The 21,225-nt window shown below is 40.4% G+C and overlaps 1 protein-coding gene across 9 annotated transcripts in view; it reads right to left on the reverse strand.

The window, feature by feature from the left end:
- arhgef1b (Rho guanine nucleotide exchange factor (GEF) 1b) overlaps positions 1-21,225 on the reverse strand; it is a 55,330-nt gene that overhangs the window by 8,787 nt on the left and 25,318 nt on the right. For 3 of the 9 annotated variants that reach the window (XM_034697178.1, XM_034697179.1, XM_034697177.1), the window contains exons 4-20: positions 18,910-19,008; positions 16,248-16,290; positions 16,043-16,148; positions 14,637-14,777; positions 11,204-11,233; positions 10,243-10,354; positions 9,979-10,051; positions 9,694-9,723; positions 9,110-9,310; positions 6,934-7,075; positions 5,965-5,973; positions 5,023-5,187; positions 2,399-2,589; positions 2,137-2,283; positions 1,736-1,818; positions 1,231-1,356; positions 826-940 (exon numbers count right to left, since the gene is read on the reverse strand). In XM_034697178.1, the coding sequence (XP_034553069.1) occupies positions 826-940; positions 1,231-1,356; positions 1,736-1,818; positions 2,137-2,283; positions 2,399-2,589; positions 5,023-5,187; positions 5,965-5,973; positions 6,934-7,075; positions 9,110-9,310; positions 9,694-9,723; positions 9,979-10,051; positions 10,243-10,354; positions 11,204-11,233; positions 14,637-14,777; positions 16,043-16,148; positions 16,248-16,290; positions 18,910-19,008 (1,813 nt within the window). Of the gene's footprint in view, positions 1-825; positions 941-1,230; positions 1,357-1,735; positions 1,819-2,136; positions 2,284-2,398; positions 2,590-5,022; positions 5,188-5,964; positions 5,974-6,933; positions 7,076-9,109; positions 9,311-9,693; positions 9,724-9,978; positions 10,052-10,242; positions 10,355-11,203; positions 11,234-11,318; positions 11,771-14,636; positions 14,778-16,042; positions 16,149-16,247; positions 16,291-18,909; positions 19,009-21,225 lie in introns of those variants that run through there. The other 6 variants (XM_034697182.1, XM_034697181.1, XM_034697180.1 and 3 more) reach the window with 5 other exon arrangements.

A 21,225-nucleotide genomic window follows, 5' to 3' on the forward strand; every position in this document is an offset into this window, starting at 1 on the left:
GTAAGTTTAAAACATTAGAATGACAAATTGATGCATTTTAATTTGAAAATGTGAAAATGCAAATTCGAATTGCGCATGCCTGCTACGCATGAACAACAATAAACATGGGCGAGCGGTACCGGTGTGACTGAGAGAAGATCAAGAAAGAACAATTTTTCAGCGGAAGAAGAAATGGACATTTTATTCCAAGAATATAGAATGAACAAACTTATTATCAGCAAGTCAATCGTCAAAGATAACAAACAAAGAGAAAGGGGAAGTTTGGTTTAAGATCTTGAACCAGGTAAATGTGTGTGGTGTTTCTGAGCGCACAGTGTAGAAGACCTAAAAAATAAAATAATGTCTTTGCATATTTCGTCTCAAACGGTAACGCATAAGTACGATGTCTGCCATCCTTTAAACAGCCTAACAGGTGTGGTAATCCTGCCATGAGCACCTGTAATGGTGGGGTCTACCGCCATTAAATGTAATGCTTTGTTGGGGCGTTAACCTGGCTCATACATATCGCTAATCAAATCTTTTTTTAACATTAGTACAAACGGGCAGTTTTCTTTGCTAATGGCTTGATGTGCATACGGGCCCAGATCTTTGAAGCAATCTTTGAAAGTTTTCCCTCTGTAAAATGACATCATCTTTCAAACACGGCGTGATTTCTTTTAGTAACTTTTTGGACCATGATGGGCAATGCTACATTTAACATTATGATTGTTTTTAGGTTATTTGGGGTATTTCTATAATTTAGCATTAATGCATTAATGCAATACAGTGTTTCCACTGGATAACTAAGTTCCCCCCCACCCTGTCCCCACACAGAAACACGCACACCTGTGTTCTTGGCAATATTGTCCAGCAGTAACGGGTACTTGGTCAGTCTCTGCATCTCTATGGGAATGATGTCCTTGAGCTGCAGCCTGCGGCACTGGGGCTTACTCTCTGCCTCCTGGGATTAAAACAACACACAAACACACACATACATACACACACACAGTGTCAGAATTAAAGTTCAAACCACTTGTATTACTTCTAGCATGTCCATAAATTTGAGATAGCACTCACCTGTGTGTATATTTCTGTTTAATCTATAACATCACATCTAAGCTAGTTTATCTGAGTGTGTGTGTGTGTGTGTGTTTGTGTGTGTGTGTGTGTTTGTGTGTGTGTGTGTGTGTGTGTGTGTGTGTGTGTGTGTGTGTGTGCGAGTGTGTGTGTGTGTGTGTGTGTGTGTTTTACCAGTATAAAGGAGTTGAAGCGTGGCTCCCTCTTCTGCCTGCTCTTGATCTGGTCCAAGGCCCACGACTGGTGACTGCAGAACCGAGCTGTCAGTTTCTGGAACCACTCCCCCTCTGGGCCTTCAAACTGGAACACACACACACACACACACACACACACACACACACACACACACACACACACACACACACACACACACACACACACACACACACACACACACACACACACACACACACACATACATACACAAAATCAGACTGTGTTGTGTAGCCAGAAGTAAAGAACAAGAGGACCAAATAGGTGGGCAGGTAAAGAAAGAACTGGAAAAGCCACAGAGTAAAGACTTGATAATTGATATAAAAACTATAGTTTTCAGGTCTTGTCGTGACAATAAAACTAGACCTGTCACTTAGTTGTGTTAAATTAAATTGTCAGAACATCAGTTGGTGTTACTTGGAGTAAAAAGTAACAGGGTGATATAAATAGAAAGATTATGACTCACTCTGCTGAGCATTGTGGTGCTGATGGATTTCACTATGAAGCTCTCATCCAAACGCAGTTTCTTCAGGCTCTCGTAGAAGTTATCTGGAATGACAGCCAGAGGAAAACAATTCAGCCGTTTACTCAAAAGCATTATGACTAACTCTTCTTCAACAGCTGCCACGAAGCAATGATGAAAGCAAGGTGCTGAGAAACACTGTTACATCCAGTTATACCCTGTTCACCTGTCTTGATATACCAAACAAGCTGGCTCACACTTTTAGACATCGTTCATTTTACAGCTGAAGTTTTTTCCCCATGGTTTGCTGGGCATGGAAGGAGAACTCTATCTACCCAGTCTGCATGTGTGTCTGAATCTGAGAGAATACAACCACAAGTCAGCCTCTTGGCAGCGTCACTCACAATGCATTTCAATGATCTCATCCAGATTAGGGAAGATGGCAGCCAGCTCAGTGGAGGTCAGGAGCTGCTCTCTCTCCAAAGGCCTGGAGAAAATCATCTGCAGGACACTTAGCATCCGCACATGGGCGTGCTCAGTGGCATACAACTCTGAGAGGGGGAGAGGGAATAGATATAAATAAGGGAGAGTATACACTGCAGCCTGGGTTCATCTGCATATTTGTTTCCTTTTTCATCACATGCTGCTTCATCTCTCTCTCCTCACCGTTAATGATCTCCTGCCTCTTGGTCTCCTTCTTGCTGAGACGAGTTAGGGCGTCAGGGGAGGCCAGCTCTCTCCAGTTGGGAGGGTCCTGCTCGAACTCCAGGAGACGGGGCTCCATCTCCTCCAGCTGAGGGGAGGGGCTGGTGGGGGAGTGTCCAGGCCCTTCAGGATTTAAAAGTGGTCCATCGTAACTGAAGAACAAGAGATGAATGATGAGAATGAATCAGTGAGACGGGGGCTAAGTGTGACTCAGGTGTCTGACATGTCACACATCACACTCTGCTGGGACTCTTGGCTGTGAGACAATGTCAGCTCTGAACAGCTGGCTGTATTTCTAAATGTACAGCGGGGATGTCACATCATTAAATAATGTAGGGACGTTAAAGAGCAAGCCAGAGTCTCTGGCAGAGAAGCTATCCATCAGTGTCCTGTTGTTTTACTGAAGCTGCAGAATAAGGTGAGTCTCACATTTAGAGCAGCTACAAGATGTACTGTAGGATTAATGCTGAGCTGTAAAAGCTCAGCTGACTAGCTGTGGAAGTAAAATTTACATGCAACAGGTTATTATAAAGGTAATCCAAATGAGGTTTTCTAATTACAGATTAAAATGTTTCAAAATAAAACTTAAGAATTAATGGACAGAGGAAGAGGCATGGGGGTTTAATGTTACACAGGAGCATCACATGATGGATGTTTTTTATAACTGTACTTATTAATTTACTAAAATCAACGCTACTACACTTCCAGGCTATTTTGAAGAACATTTTTTATTTTAACTCATCTTCTTTGGTTGATGTTATTTGTGAAATGCTGATCTGTACCTCAATACTGGTGCAGACCTCAATGAAAAAAATGCTTAACCCTCCTGTTATGTTGCAGGTCAAATTGACCCATTTCAAAGTTCAAATAAACAAAATAAAAATGTAAAAAGTAATTTTTACTATGAACTCCTTCTGCTTGATTTAATTAGTGAAAATGAAAATGGTTGATTTCACGCATTTGCAACCCCCCCTGCATGTTATATTACATAGATACTGTCCGTGGGTCAATTTGACCCTGCAGTCAAAGTGGAGGCTAAAAGGGGTCAGAAGGTTCAAATACTAAATGTTTCTTTGCAACTGTGTGACATATTTCACCCCAATCACTTTCCAATGTACACAAAAAAGTTTTAAAATGAATTTTCATAAAAAACGAGTGAGTTATCCTCACTTAACTATGATCTGTGAGAATTAAAGAACACCAATGTACTAAATATTGATTTAAATGTTTAGCAATGGAGTTGATAATGAGGTTTAAAAAATGTTTATGTCTTTTTTTAGGTTCTGACACTTTTGAATTATTAAATTTGCCACGGGTCAAGTTGACCCAGGAACAATATTGCTGTCCCTAAGAAACGAAAATAACAGGAGGGTTAAAAGGGACAATAAGGGTTCTTTTTTTAAGTGACGTGATTATCAAATGTAAGTTTTACACGTACACTAGTTAATAAAAGTCAGCGATAGCTCCTGTTTGGAAAAGCCAGCCAGAAGCTAAGCTATGTCACGTTTAACAACACATACACTAGCCACTAAAAAAGCTCTACATGTAAAACAACATCTCAGTTTAGGTGTTTAAGCTGTATTTGTGCATATTTTCACTGCTTCACCTCCACGCTAATGGCCCTTTTCTTTTGCAACAGTGTTTCAACCTGCATGTTCTTTAGCTTTAAGCACAAAGGATCAGAGGAGTTGCACTAGTCAGTGGCAATTAACAGAGAATACACTTTAAAAAAAAAAAAATAGAAGCTAGCTAGCAGAGCGGAACCACAGCTTTCTGAAGCCATAATCACTCTGTGTTACTCTGTGTAATCTATATTATGACCCTGGTTCTCAAAGTTTGAACAGGCTAGAGAAAAACAAACAAGCCACTACCAGCTGTGATATCTTCAGAGCAGTGTGGTTTGACTTATGTGTGTGCTTCCCACACCACTGTCTAACCCAAACAGCTGATACAGCGATGAAGGAAAGGGCCATCTTACATTAAAGTGAAGCAGTGAGAATAATAAAAAATATAACGTTCACTTCAAATGAAATGTTGTTTAGATGTAGAGGTTTCTTTTGTGGCTCAAGTACATGTTTCAGGTGAGCCCGTCTGTGTAGGCACACTGGGCATCAATACCTGCTACTACAAATACCTCATACAACCCCATATCTACAAGACTAAATAGTCTTTTAAGAAAATAACTGGTTCCCTCTGGATTATTCAGATTTCTACATCTCATCTGATCACGCTGTGAATTTGAAGTCTAGTGACGGTGAGTAAATGAATCACTTCTGAAAGGCTGGACTTAATGTTTACCTGATGGTCAGCGTTGACTTGACTAAACAGTTGTTCTCCTGAACTTAAAACCTTAATGTCTGACCTTTCAGAGAAAATTCGAGTGCTGTTTAAGTATAAATCACTGCTTGTTAAAGACAGATTGGTCTAACAGTCACTAATTAGTCAGTGAACCTGTCAGTCGGATTGATTGAACCTCTTTAGTTAAGCTGTGTTATTTCCTTTCTGTCACTGTTTGAAATCCTGTCTGTCCCTGCTGTGCAGCCCTCCAATCAGAGAGGCTTTAAGACGGGGTTTGTCCATCTTACGGACGGAGGTGCTGGGGGGTAAGCGGGGTAGGTGTTGTTGTCGTGGCAGATGGCGGCTGGAGGTCCACATCGCTACGGGAGCGAGACTGTTTGGCCCGGGAAGAGCCACGGCGCCGAGAGGAGTGCCGGTCCATACGGGCACTCTCGCTACGCCCCACTTTCCTACTGCAGGAAGGGAAGGTGGGAGAGGATGGGGGTGAGGATAGAGACAGAGTGGAGGGAAGAGAGAATCGGGATAGGAAGTGGGTAAAAGTGAAGGAAAGGACCAAATGTTAGGGGGTAAAAGTATGGAAGAAAGAAAAAGGGTGATGCCACAGAAATAAATGATTTTAAGGAAGGACAGTTGAGAGGATAACATCAAAGTCATATGCAGTAAGGACATTTGAGGAAGTGATGAGGGATAGATGAGTGATTAGGAGTAGAAGATAAAGAGGATTTTTACAGGAAAAGAAGAGTCACATCAAAAAAAAAGAAGAGAAAATTAGTGATCATGCAAAGTGAATATGCATGACATATGACATGCATATACTGTTTAGACAATGAAACATATTGAAATATGCTTCATATACAGTATCTACGGCTCCACCTAAGTACATTTTACACTCCTAATGAGTTACTGGGAACCAAAGAACAACAGGAAGTTTAAAATTTAGCCATGCATTGCCTCTCAAAATGATTCGTACCAATGCCGATCAAATTCACACAACCTGCATTCACATCCAGAAAAAATAATCCAACTGACCTCAACAATCAAGCTAAATCCTTCACAGGCAGGAACATGATACTTAACCATGTGTTTGTGTTATGCGTCAGTAATGCAAGGCTCAAAATGTGAGGTTTGTTTGAGTGTTACTGCTGTTTGTTTTGTCTGCGTATGCGTGTTGTTTGATCAGTTTAAGGCCTGAAGCGTGTCCATGACTCTGTCAAGGCGTAGACACCCACCTCTTCCTTCTGTGAAAACACGGGACACCACATTGTTACTTGCCCGCATGCTATGCAACCACTGTTTTAACAACCATAACATAGTGCTGTTGACTCCAACATGATAAGAGTAAACACTTTGAGTCGTTCTCAGGAGGAGCATGCCAAATAATACAATGCCGAAGCCCCTGGCCACAACATGGAACCGCACACACTGTGGAGACAGAGCAGGACAGAGGACGGGCCCTGGCCACAACAGACGCAGACACCTTGAAAAGCACACAGGGTGAGCAACACAAATTCAAATACAAAGAGTTCACTTTTTTGAATCTGCTAAGTAGAAGTATAGTCTAAATATGCGCTCCTCTGTTGAAAACTTTAGACAAAATATAAGCTTATTTGAAATCTCTAGCTTCAGATCTGCTTAATATGTAGAGGCTGCAGAGGAAGGAGTCACACCAATTATCAGTGCCCTGCATTAATGTCTCAGTCTAGAAGAAATGATCAAGGTTTTGACTTTTCTTTCATACAAATCCAATAAAAAAATCAACTAAACAGCAAAAACAAAGTGCGACAAAAAGTGCACTAAAGACACAACAGGACACACACAGAGGAAACAATGAGAGGATGAAGTTAGGAACAGAGCCCATGTTTTAACGTGAGAAGAAAAGAGAAGGAGGGCATGAGGCAGAGAGGGGAGGGCAAAGGGCCTTGTAGGTAAGACCAGGTCTGAGTCCATCTGTTGAGGGTCCTTCACAGAACTGCAAGCTCTGTTAGCTAGCGAGCAACGGGTAGCACGACAGAAGCTTGCACACAGCAGGGACAGACAGCTGGGGGAGTTTACCACGCTCCCTCAGCCTGAGCACTTCAGACAGCTCCCCATTTCTCCAAAAAGAGCTTCTCCCACATGGTCTAACTATAATCTGAAGACAATCACTTTTCATGTAATATTCATGTTATGCTACTGTTTACTGTCTCCATCCCCCTCACCTTTCTTTCTCCAGGTTCTCCTCTGTGGGAGTGTCACCGGTTGAGAAAGGCTCTCCGATGTTCAGGCCTCCAGCCAGACCAACTGGTGACACATCACCCCCGTCTGACAGGGTTGGAGGCTCTAAACGATTGCTGGACAGGCCTGGAGGATCAGTGAAGAGAATAGGAAGAAACAAATTAGAGATTGCAGACTAAGGCTAGACTCTCCAAGATCTATGACACAGTTGACCCGTCCTGTGAGAGATGTCACCAGATGCCCGCAAACCATGTCCACATGTTCTGGTCCTGCACATCTTTGTATAATTATTGGACTGCAATTTTTGAAACTCTATTGGAGGTAACTGGGACTTTTTTACAAGCTAATGCTATAACGGCCTTGTTTGGCATCTCTCTGGTGCCCTTACCTAAACCGCAATCAGATAGAATCGCCTTTGTTACTTTATTGGCTCGAGGCCTCGTTCTAATCAGGTGGAAATCAGCAACACCCCCTTCCCACACCCTCTGGGTGAAAGAGATTTTTAATAACTTAAAACTTGAAATAATTTGTTATATACTAAAAGGATCGTCTCATAAATTCAGAGAGGTGTGGGGCCCCTTCCTTGTTTATGCAGAAAAAAATATTTTCCCACTTGTTCCTGAATAGGATCCTGCTCTGTCCTTCTGCTGGCCTCTGTCAATTAAATTAAGTCTTGTACGTTTTGTAATTATTGTATTGATGTATGTACTTCTTTAGTCTTTTGGCTTCCCTCTCCTACTCTGCTTTGAGGACTATGATTACTATTCATATCAACAGCCGTGATCCATAGTATGATCAAGCTGACCACCGTGTTCTAATGTTGTCTGTTTTTTGTTTGTTGCTGTAAATCTCTCAACACTGTCACTCATAAGTATTGTGAACCTATTACCTCTTTGTGTACAAAAAATTTAATAAACAAAACTGTTTAAAAAAAAAAAGAGATTGCCTAGAACATTTTTTTGTTTAAATAGAGAATAAACATCCAACTAAGACAAGATTTTTTGTGCCAAACATAAGTTAGTATTATGTTTATTATGACTTAGTTGCGTCACTTCATAAGCTATATGATGTTGAACTATCATAGACTTTTCTGATATTAAAGATTTTTTTTTCATCTTGCTACTAAAAAAAAAAAAGTACCTTTAAATTTGACAATAAATAATCCCAATCTCCCAACCCCTGCTAAAATAATAAATTGATTAAAAAAAATTAAGTAATTTTCAATTTATTTTGAAGAGGCTTGCAAAATGTCACTTCTTTTTAAGGATTCAAATGGACAGACTAGTGATAACAGGAAACAAAGGGGCGGTACTCCAACCTCGAGCCTCCATAACAGCTCTTTGAATCATTATTTGTATCCTGTTTACTCACAGTGTATATCTACCTATCATTATGCAATATCACAATCAATTTCTTCTGTTTAAAAAGTACATATTTAGAGTATAACTTTAACATTCACAGTCTGCATTTCTTGACTATTCAGCAGACACAATGTCAGTGCTTGTGTGTAGATTAAATGTGATCAAGAGAGAAGCCCCCCGAGAAACAACAAACACTCCTCCAAACACACAACATTTGGCCAATCAGAGTTCCTGATGCCTCTGTGTATTATTGTGAATGCAGAGCCTCAGCAAAGATCTTAGTTTACACATCACATTTGTCCAGACTGAGATGTAAAACTTTATAATATGTGATTATACTGTATAAATGTATAACTGTTGTGAATTCTGTATAAATATTCATAATCTTCAGAAGTGAGCTGATCAAGACTTTTACTGTAGTGACGCTATGATGAGAGGAACACGCCTCAACAACCATTTGACAGAATCAAATATGGACATTCATTTATGAAAATTCAATAACTAATAACTCCTGATGTTTCTTCCAACCCTGTATATTTCTCGTAGTCTGCTATTTTTTGCACCCTAAGACGCTAATAAATTAATTTATTAAGGTAAACATTAAACTGCTTTCCATTAATGATGTCATTGTGAGCATATCAGCACACAGACTGAAGGATTGTGCCTGAGTACAACATTGCAGATCCATTGTCCTTCTATTTTTATTCATCGTTTAAATCCGCTGGTTATAATCAAACACGTATAAATCTTCTATAACTCCAGACTCAATTAATCAAACAAACCCAGAAAACAGGCTTACCATCCGTGTTTGAAGACTCAGGGCTGTTGGCAGAGATGATGTTGTTGCCCGACCCGTCACTGATCTCTAACCCCGGCAGGAAGGCGGGGCTTCCGCTGGATATAGATTTCTTGCTTGGGAGGGAAGGGACCACAGATTCGGTCAAGGATCCTCTGCCCGGAGCCAGACCCTTACGTTCGGGATTCACCTTCTCCTTTTCAGCTGGAGATGAAGAAATGTGTGAAATGTTTAAGAGAGCCAAACCACAAACAAAGCAGCTGCAGAAAAAAAATAGACCCACAAGCACTTCAGCCAGTGAAAAAAGAGACAAACAAACAGGATGAGTATGGTGTAATTAAGGCCTCTGTAGTGAATAAGAGGGGTTAGTTTGGTACAAGAGAACACCCAAAGGCCTGCAGATGATGTAAGTGTGTGAGTTTTTCTGCTGATTACAGAACCACAGAGCTATCAATTCCTCAAACAACAATCCACATCCCCTCCCAGTTTGATTTTGGGACATGCAGACATGCTTTATGGGTAATTAGTAGGGATGTGACCATTTTACACATTAGAGGGGAAATGGAGGAACTCTTGAGGACGAGTACCTTCAGCCTCCGTTTTAGGTTTGACCTCAGCTGTAATGGAAGAGAAGGGCAGAACAACAGGTTCTCATATCCAGATCACGGATGGACATTAACATTTAAAGATACAGCATACACTTAATTAACGTAATTTAACTATAATACAGAGTTATAAATGTATGTATGTACATAAGGAGATTGCACACATAAATATTTTAACATATCGTTCAGTAACAGCCTGGAATAAAACACTGGGTATAAATAGTAAATGTATGGTGTGTTGCAGTAAGACACATAGTAGATACATACTGTTTCCTGCAATCCAGCTGGGGATTGGAAACCCTCCTCTCGGCTTAGTCTTTGAGGGTTCGTCCTTCTTGTTCTGGAGTGATAAAAAAGTAAGACAGAGAACAACAATGACATCTTCAGGTTGCAAAAATATGAATGCTACCAAATAAAGACTTAAGGAGAGCAACACTGCATTGACTGATATATCTGAATTAATTTGATTATTTTGTTTCATTACCAGATAGGAATTAAAATGATCCTTTTACATATGTGGCGGTAGCTCACCTTTGCCAGTTTGCTCCTGAAGAAGCCCCCTCTGGACTTTTTACTGTCAACTGCTCGGGTTTTCACACCGAGGTGCTTCATGTAGAAGACCACCGCTGAAAAGATGGATTGGCTACAGAGAAAGTTCGAAAAAAGATTGTGGTAAATAATTTGTATTACTTAATTAAATAACTCATCTCATTTGCATTCAGTGCTACAGCAAAATTAGTATGATTTTCTAATCAGAGCATCTGTCCTTAGTGCATTAGCATGGGCTCTGATGTCAGAGATGATGATGATGCTGAAAGACCTGCACAAAACCAAGAGTGAAAATGAGGGTGGAGTGTGAGGATGAAAATGAGGATGGGTAGATGCAGGGAGGTGGAGAATTAAAGATATCCAGAACGGGAGGAGTTGTAAAGAGCAGGGAGGAGAAAGAACATTTGACACAGAAGCACAAAGGAGGAGTCGAGGGAAATACAAACAGTTAGAAGGAAAAAAAGGACCTGAGGGAGGAGCGTCTGGGGATGAGCACAAAACAAAAGCACAAGTGTCTTGCATCAGTCTCAGTTTTACAGAGTCTGAATACACTGACTGCAACACAAAGAACTCTAACCGCAAAGGACCAACACTATTAAAGGGAAAGAAAAGCTTGCATGACATAGTTTGGTAATTCACTATCTATGCAACATGATAATCAAGCATACCCATTATCAATGCAACTAAGTCACTAAATAGCTTTTAAGAACAAAGCGAAAAGACACATGCTCTTAGAAAATACATTTTCTATTGCAAACCCTACAGAAGGAAGTGTTCAAACAAACATGCTGCACACAAGCCGGTATGCAAAATTCTTGAGGTTTGACCACACCCATGCTTAGAGAGCATGCAGGCATCAAATCAGCCACATGTGCACAAATACACCCTCACATATGACACTCATGCAAATACTTTAAACTTCATCAAAAACATCTTTACTCACCATTTCTCCTCGTCTGAGACGATAGAAGGTCTGAAAGAAAAAGAGACAGGCTGTCAGAGATGTTATTGTTACAGAAGGACAAAGGAAACACATCCTGCAGCAGCATCAAGCTCACCTCTTCTTTTTAAGTAGCATTTTTTCTTTCTCTAGCTCGACAGATAGTTAAGTGTGTTTTGGGTCTGTGGAATCTGAAGCAACTAAGTTTTTCCTGATCCAACTCAAAGCTGACTGTTGCGTTATTGTGTTCAGAGCAGAAGCTATTGAACATTATCTAAAGTCGGTACGGGAAAAAAAGGAGAAAATAAAAAAACTAAAGAAAATCAAAAAAGTGAAAGATGCATCCAAAGCTGCACCTCTCGCTGCTCCAAAAAAGAATTTAAAACTCAACTAGAAGTCTGCAAAAGTCAAACTATCTTTTTATGTCTGTAAAACTTTTATCTGCACTGGCCGCTGTCTGCTGTCTGCTGTCTGCTGTCTGCAAAGGGAATCCAAAGTCAGGAATGGTCCAGCAAAGCGGAAATGTCTATTTAACTCTGTTTTTGTCTGATGCAACAGGCAGGCAACATTGTGGAAATCAGATACTCGTGTTTTGCTATGAACATAAAGGGTGGGAGGGGTTTCCCCGGGATTTCCCTGCATAATCCAATCAAACTGTGTGGCTGCCTGGTTCTCATCATGAGAGAAACCAATGAGAAACAGATAGGGCGAGGTCACTCTGTTGTGGTGGGGGGGAGTCTGATGGGGTTGACCGGGTGCACGAGTGTGGGAGTGTACAGTGAGGGAAAAAAGGAGATGATTGTTAGGGGATGAATAGAGTGAGCTGAATGAATTCTTTATTCATTGGAGATACAGATCTGAGTGTGTAATATTAACTGAATGAGGAAAAGCTAAATGATCAACTCTTAGATATAGACAGCTTTGCAGGGTTTCTGTGTTTTCTCCACTGACAGAGGATGAGCACATCTTCTATTTCTGTTCATTTTTTACTCTCCTCTGACAAGATGAAGTTAGACAGTCCTCTGCCCTCTCTGCCTCACTCTCTTCTTGTGGAGGATATCAAATTGTAGTGTGCCACAAGGTCAAGGACAGATTAACTTCCCTCCAGATCTTCTGCTTTGTGTCTTTAACCCTGTCCAGGGCAGGTGCTATGCAGCATGGATAACCCTCTGGTCCTTTTTCTCTACCTTCCTATCTTAGGCTGTGTAACCCCTCTCTACTTCCACCAAACACCAACATCCCTCCCTCTGGTTGGCAACAAGCCAGCAGAGAGCCTTCCTGCCAGCGTGGCACTGCTGACTCCATCTTTTCCTCTTTGCCTCTTCACTTCCTTCCTCACTCTGTTGCTCTCTCTTCAAATCACTGTTGCCTCTCTGTCCCGCTTGTAGAGTGTGCTTGATTATTTTCACCTCCTTGCTGTGTTTGTTTTGATTCTACAAAATTTATAATGTGAACAGCTTGTTAATTAAACATACTATAGAGTTTTACAGAAGGTGCAGTGGCAAAAAAGGCTTCTTTTGACTATTTCTCACTGACCAATTATTTCTCAGCTAAGCAGGTGACATAGTAATTAAAAGACAGGACAGATGCATTTTTTCAAACTAACTTATTTAAAGTTTTTATCAAATTATATCTTTTAAACATTCTGGGGGGAAATCACTGAGAATGGATTTCGGCCTCCAAGAGCACTAAGAATTGTGCATCATTATTTTGCCCCCATTACCTGCTCCATCTCGAGGTCTAATTCACAAGGCATGCTGCTCTAAAGATATTTAAAAGTGACACCCAAAAAGTTCTGGAACGCTGCTCAGTTTGCACCAGTTTGCATTTTTGATGAGCTGTATAGACTTATGTTATGCCAATCTTTTCAGTTATTTAAACTCCAGTATGAGCGTGAGAGCTTAGTTCTGTTCCACAATCACATCATCAAGTCCATGAACTCTCTGATACCGACTTTAAAACACCAATTACACACTTTCCATGTGATGTGAATTTTAATGTGAAATAAATCAGCTCATTGTCAACTAAGTGATGTGAAGGATTGTACACCTTCCACTTGATGTGAACAAATGTTTGGATATTGAAGTATATGAGAATATGAAATAAAGTTGAAAAGTCCATCACTTTTGTAGTTATTTTTGGCACCTTAATAGAGTTTTATGGTGTTTCTGATGTTTGACAATTTACTAAAACATGTCATGGTAGAATTACAGGTACACACTGGAGGTGGGCTTTTTCGTTGTTTTATACAACATACTGTTTCCAAGGCCACGTGACATCATGATAGTGTCCTCATTTTATACCGTCTCAAGCCCTCGTGGCCTAATGCATGTTTGACACTTTCCAAGTCTTTGAAGGTTCAGTGCTTAGGCTTTAAGGCAGAGCTAGTCTTATCGCCTGGCAAACAGCATCAACATGCCTGCCTGTCAGTTAAATCAGCCACGCCCCACATTACACATAATTATGCAAAACTCTAAGCTTTTATATAAAAAAAATGGATGACTCATTTAAGAAATCAAAAAATAAATGAGGTATGTAAACATTTTTTATTCCTGCTGTCAAAATTGTAATTTTCACATGAACAGGGTTTCCTTGGCTTTTGAATCCTTTAGACCAGGGGTTCCCAGACTTTTCAGCCCGCGACCCTCAAAATATACCTGCCAAAGACTTGTGACCCCCACTGTCCCTCAAAGTGATCAAATGTGCCTTCATTTAGCTGTTCTGCAGAAAATGACCCTGCCTGTATGAGCATGTGGCTGTGTTTACTGTGCTCTTATGAATTAAACTACTGCTACCGATGCTTTTGATAATTAACTGTTCTCTAACTCTAAACTTAGGAGTCATCTGGCAAAGAGAAAGGCAGGAAAATCATTAATGAACAAAAAAATTAACAATTTTTAGATAACTTTAGATAACCATTTGTGTCTCGCAACCCCCCAGGGGGTCCTGACCCACACTTTGGGAACCCCTGCTCTAGTGAGCGCTCGAGGAACGTTCATTTTTGGAACTTCTGCTTTGACTTCACTTTTTAACAGCAGTGGTTTCCACTTGGCTGTGATTCAAACTGCTAAATGTGTTCATCAGGTTTAAAATAGAGTAATATTTAGCCCAGAATGACTGAATGCAGCGAACATGACCAAAATGCTCCTTGATAGGCACAAATGACTTCCTTTTAAGCAAAGAATCACATATTCTCTAAACCAGTGGCTCATCCAATATAAGACACAACTGATTTTTCTTTGTTTGTTCATCCAAGCTTTTGAGGCACTCCAAATACCAGTCATATAACAATATCCAAAGAAAGAGAGCTAGATTTTTCTTTCAAGACCTGCCAGAGTCTACAGCAACCTTTTCAAACAGGCACATTTTAAATTGTGTGGGGTGTTATTTCTCCCCTTGGTGTTGTAAGAAGCAATGGAGAAAAAGAAACACTCACTGTGTTTCAGACATCTTGTCCAGCAGGTTCTCTGCTACAGACTTCTCCTTCATCTCCATGGGGATGCGGTCAGTGGGATAGTGGTTGTCCACATCAATGAGCTCAGCCTCGTTGGGGGTCATACCCATCATCCTCTTCTGCCTGAGCAACACAAAGACGGAGGCAGGAATTTGGCTAGGTTAGACTTGAAAACAAAGAAATGATGCAGTATTCTGATGAATGTTTTCCTGATTCAGTGAGCAGACACATAATGAGCTACAGAGGAAAAGGGCCTCAGGGCATTAGCATGCATTAAATAACACTTCAAAAACAAATACAAACTTACAGAACAAACTTCTACTTCATATGCTCTCCTTCATTTTGATTGTGTTATTGTTATATGTTGTGTCTCTTTGTAAACATCACATCTGACTATCTATCTCATTTTTTTTTTGTTCTGGCATGAAAAAATAACCCAAGCAAAGCCTCTCAGAGACAGAATTCATCTTTCATAGACCTGAAAAAATCTGAAGGTATCTTCTGGTAGCAGCCTGCCAACATGTAATAATGATAACGTAAGGCTTGTTAGTGGGAAGGAAAAAACAGAAAGTGTAAACAAATGCTCAACAGTGAGTTTTAATGCTGGATGCCTGTTGTGTTTTTTATTGCAGTTTTACTCTTGTTTTCATATTCCTTCACATTCTTTAAAACTACTCTCAGCTGGTATCTCATGCTTTATCAAACATTAATTATCTTGAATGGAATACATGCACATTGAGATCTGCGATGTTACAGTCATCCTGCAACAGCTCCACTGGCTCCCTATCACAGACTGGATCAACTACAAAATACTTCTCCACACCTTCTAATCCATACACAACCTTGCCCCTCCATGTCTCTCTGACCTCCTACATACTGCCACACCCACCCGTCCACACCCTCAGATCCTCCTCCTCCATCCACCTCACTGCCCCCCCCCCCCCCGCTCGCCTTTTTACCATGGGGAGCTGAGCCTTCAGCCGCTCAGCTCCCCAGCTCTGGAACTCTCTCCCATCTGACCTCCGTAATACTGACTCACTCCCACATTTTAAATCCAAACTCAAAACTCATCTGTTTAAACTGGCTTACTCCATCTGACCACAACTCAACTGTCCATTCACTTAAAACTTTTTAAATTTGAATGTCAAGAAAGGCGCATATAAATAAAATACATTATTATTATTATTATTATTATTATTATTATTATTATTATTTCATATACCGGTAATTATCAAAGCTAGGGGGACAAGTTCCCTCAGTACATAACAAACATTAGTCCAAAATCAGAGGGATGTCATATTAACCTAAGACAAATATTCTGGTGTTACAAAGTAGTATGACAGACTATATCTAAGTGCCCTGTAAGAGATCAGCATTTAGATTCTCACCTGAAATCTTCCAGCTGTTTGGCCACTTCAGATGCCTGCAGAATCTGAATATCCTGAGCGAAACGCCTTTGAGTGTCCTCAGTGAGCAGATCTGGACGTGTTCGGTCTTAAGAGGTGCACAAGGAAAGTAAGCGAGTGAGACACTTTCTGCGCTACAGACAAAAATAATGCATTTTTACAAAATCAACACTAGAAAATATCTTACCAAGTTCATAGCATATATTGGCAGGTGTTGCAACTCTGAGAACCTAGAGAAAAAAGATGAAACAAATATGATTATAAGTATTGCCACTACATAATGTAAGACATTTGTTGCAGAACATTAAGTCTATTGCTTTGATTGACACTTACCTAGCTTAGAATATACTCTGATAACTTAACTGAACCTTAAAGAGAACTAAACTGCCAGAACCGTCTTTATCTGTTCATCTGCTTCAGCGAAGCAACTTCTACGCTGTGACTGAATTGTTTGCATTGCTCGTATTGTTGTTTCTTTTAACATTTCCTCCTGAACTTAACCCTCCTGTTATGTTGCGGGTCAAATTGACCCTTTTAAAGGCTATTTCAGGCAATATATGTATTCTAAACCAGCGAAATGCAGCATAAAAATCTGGGCAGCATGTGACAGAAGAGGAGTCGTGTTAATCTATCAACATCACTTCATAAAAATAAAGAGATTCAACATTTAAAATAAAATAAACTAAATCTATGTCATGTAAAACTATTGTATTTATATTTAGGGCTTTCCAATGTACATTAAAAAAGTTTCAACATGAATTTTAATAAAAAACGAGTGAGTTATTCTCATTGAGCCATGATCTGTGAGAATTAAAGAACACAATTGGACTAAATCTGTATTTAAATGTTTAGTAATGGAGTTAAAAATTAGATTTAAAAAAAAAAGTGAATAGGGATTTTTTGCCACAAACTACATCCGCAAAAAATGTCCATTAGGTTGAAAAATAGCTCCTGAAAATATGGATTAGTTGTGGCATTGTGCACCTAATTCACTGCAAACTAAGTACTGTGCTGTATTGGTCCTTTGTTATGTGCTAAGACAAAGAAACACATTATGTGATGGCCTGATAAGAATCAGAGCAAAATGTGCAGTAACAAGATACCACCACAAGGGGTCATTTCAGCATTAGAAATAAAAACCAAACAAGTCAAAATACATATTCCAAATTGGGAGATGCCTAGCTCTGAGCAGGCCGTGCACCAACACGGGCCAAGGTAAAGTCAGTGGGTTTACAAAAAGGAGAGGTTTAAAAAAAAGAGAGAGAGAAGCTAAGAGAGAGGATGATTCCTCCCAAAGGGCTTTCCCACGATCTTTACAGGAAGCTGTGGGGTCAGACAGAGAGAGAGAGAGAGAGAGAGAGAGAGAGAGAGAGAGAGAGAGAGAGAGAGAGAGAGAGAGAGAGAGAGAGAGAGAGAGAGAGAGAGAGGGAAATAGAGACAGGGAGCGAGTGACAGACATGTAGAGTGCAGGAGCTGTGAGGAGGAAATATTACAGAGATGTGACAGAGACCAGGTGTGCAGGGAAGAGACAACAGAAAAAAAACAGACAGGAAGTGAAGAGTGCTGAAGGGTCACAGAGACGAGACAGAGGAACACACTAATAAAGTGTGTGTACACAGTGTGCTCCTCTCTCCAGAGTCCAGCTTAAAGACTACAGCTGGGCATGATATCAAGAGTCTATTGATACAACAAAACGAGAGCAGAATAAATACCTACGCTGCACAGGGATCTGTGGTTTCATCTGTTATTTCAGATACACACCATCAAAGACCGAGAGAGTGAGGATTAGTGACAAACTGAAAACTCACAGAACGACAAAGGGCGAAGAGCGGAGACTCCACATTGATTAAGACCACTGAGCTTCGAGTCTTTGGGACTACTGGAAGTTTTTCTAACCACAAAATCTTGCAAATATAATTTTTGATAATTTAAGTCTTATTACATCTGCAGCAACTGCTAAAGTCATCACAATAAGATACTGGGTCCAAACCCAAGGCTGACATTAAGAATAGAGAAACCAGTGCTGAAGGAGTCCAGACACACAGTGGGGAGATGGAAAAGGGTCTTTTAAGGTCATCAAACTTGCTGCACTTCCTTGAGGGAAAAGTGATAACTGCAAATCGAAGACTCTCTGAAATTCATGTAGAGAAATACAGTAGCCATATGTTGTGAATCCAGTGTGATCACATTTTCTTTCCATCAGGTCTAAATTTGTTTTTGAGTACTGAGTACGCCTTGCACTACTGCTACTTCAAGGTGTGATATTTGCCCCCCCTGTGACACCTTCACTTTCAGTTTGAATGTCACAGAGGTGCAAAGGTGGGGCCGTTTCCCCCCTGCAGCGCCGGCATCGAGGTAGTAACAGAGTCATTACAGAAGTGAGATGAGGTCACTGTCAACTGATAGAGAAGGCAGGGGAGCGGCACTGTGCGGGTATGCATTTCCGAGGGTGTGTGTGTATAAGTAGCTGCCACTGTATGCAACTTCTCGCGCCTCTGCAGCACCATAAAACAGTGTAAACAACAAATTGGAACTCCAATACTACACTATTTTTTAAAGGCAATCCATCACCTTTATTGGAAGAGGATAGGACAGTGGACAGAGCAGGAAACTGGGAGAGAGAGTGGGGAATGACATGTAGTAAAGGGCTGCATGTTGGAACTGAACCCAGCCTGTCCTCTTTGAGGGGTTATAACCTCAGTACATGGGGCGCACCATTTAACGACAAGGCCCAGCCGCCACCTCCCAATATTACACTATTGCAGGATGAAAGTACAAAGGCATGGTGACAGCAGAGCAGTGTCATGGTGCTGCTGTGGCAAAAGGCTGTCGTGTAGTGCATTACTTACTGCACCCTTGTCCAAGAAAGTGTTGTTAAACTCCACAAATTGCTTCTTGGTCTCTTTGGCACTGAGGTTCTTGAAGAGTTCAGCATGGAGGTAACACAGCTATGAGAGAGGAGATGGACAGAAGATCAGTAAGAGTAGAAAAAATTCAGTGAGCTGTATTGTAACATTCATTGAGCATGTACTGTAAGGTTTCTGAGTGCACAGTTTACTAAGTATTTGATATCATTAATAAAGTTGCACAATCATATTACATCCTGACAAATTATACTTATATTTATTTTACTTACCCTTTTTTACTACTGAATAAACACTCAAATCAAAAGTATTACACAATTATCAAAACCTTACACTCAAGGAGCAAAACATCGGCCCAGATCTGCACCACTGTAAGCACAATGTCAGCCTCACACTTTTTGCAAAACAATACACACAGGCTGTTTCCGAAATCGCCTACTATACTAGCAGTACGTACTGATTTGGCCAAAATTCAGTATGTAGTAAGTAGTATGTGAACAAGAGCAAAATCTGCAGTATGCCAAAACTCCCCGGATGTCTACTGATTCGGGAAAATATCTCAGTGTGCATCGGACCAGTCTGCCTCGCGTACTGTTTCCCATAATGCACAGCGCTCGTTCTGCTTTTTCTTTTTCCTCATTTTTTGACGGGGGGAAATCCGTTTTTGGGTGCTGTGAAAGTTATCAAATTACATATAAACCATTTCCTAACTTTTTAAATCATAAATGGATGCTAAATAAGCATTTTATTTATCGGCTTTGCCGTTGTTTACTTCCGCTTTCCGAAACCGGAAATCCAGCGAAGTCTGGCTCAGCATGCTGCATGACAGATCGGACAGAACAGTCATACTACATACTAAATTCAAACGCAGTATGTAGTAGGCAATACCTACTGCCTACTACATTAGTAAGTAGTATGTAGCAGGCCGTTTCGGAAACAGCCACAGTGATTTTCAACACACTAAACACCTGTATACATTAGACACATAAGTATATCATGATGTCACTTCCTTGCCATTCCAAAGCTCTGGCTGTTTTTTAAGTGGCCTGCTACATACTACCTACTAATTTAGTAGGCAGTAGGTATTGCCTACTACATACTGCATTTGAATTTAGTATGTAGTATGACTGATCTGTTCGATCTGTGTTGCAGTACACTGGGCCAGACGTCACTGGATTTCTAGTTTCGGAATGCAGAAGTAAACAACGGCCAAGCTGATAGAGAAACTTATTCTTTAGCATCAATTTATGATTTGAAAAGTTAGGAAGTGGGTTATATGTAATTTAATAATTTTCACAGCACCTAAAAACTGAGTGCTCCCCTCAAAAAAAAAGAAGAGGAAAGAAAAAGCGGAACAAGCCCTGTGCATTGTGGGAAACAGTACGCGAGGCAGACTGGTCCGATGTATACTGTAACATTTTCCCAGATCAGTAGACATCCAGGGAGTTTTGGCATACTGCAGATTTTGCTCTTGTTCACATACTACTTACTACATACTGAATTTTGGCCAAATCAGTACGTACTGCTAGTATAGTAGGTGGTTTCGAAAACAGCCACTGAGTGTCACAATACCACACCTATGAGCCAATTGGTACACAGCCATCAGGTGCGCAAACACATGATTGCTTAATTGTATACACACCAATCAGGTTTAAGCACTATAGAAATGCAGCAGGTGAGTTCACCTGCAACTGGATACAGTATTTTATGTTTGTCTGATATTTACTGAGCTTACAGTGTTATGCACACTATTGTAGTAGCATGAAAACTAGGACATGTTTTATTATGATTCTCCATGTTGACGTGTTGACTGATTTGGGTATATAGAGATAAATAAATGATAGTTTCATCAGTCTGCAGCATTGCTCTTGTGTAATGTTTGGTGAATTTATTGTACATCCATTTTCCCTGTATACTTCACTTACAGAACTCTCATTGAAATGTAGAATTGCTCAAAGTGTTTTAGGTTAGCAACATCAGTGTGTAACTGGTTCAAACAGAATTAAGTCATATGAAACGTGTGTGTTTCATATGGTAACAAAATGTGGTTTTGGTAAATTAGTGTATAGTTTTTACAAGAGTGTTTCATTTTGCAAAGGATCTGAGGTGTTCTGCTACTGTGTGTGTGGTTGTGTGAACTGTGTGTAGTGTTTTGACAAAATGGACCCCGCTTTCAAAATCGTGTTTAAGCAATCGGAAAAAAAAATGTAATGTCCCCTGATGCTCTTCAAATTCATGATGCTGGCATAAAATGCACAAAAGGCTGAGTTGTTCATCAAAGTCAAATTAGCTATCTTAATC

This window comes from Notolabrus celidotus, chromosome 12, assembly GCF_009762535.1.
Source record: "Notolabrus celidotus isolate fNotCel1 chromosome 12, fNotCel1.pri, whole genome shotgun sequence".
NCBI lineage: Eukaryota > Metazoa > Chordata > Actinopteri > Labriformes > Labridae > Notolabrus > Notolabrus celidotus.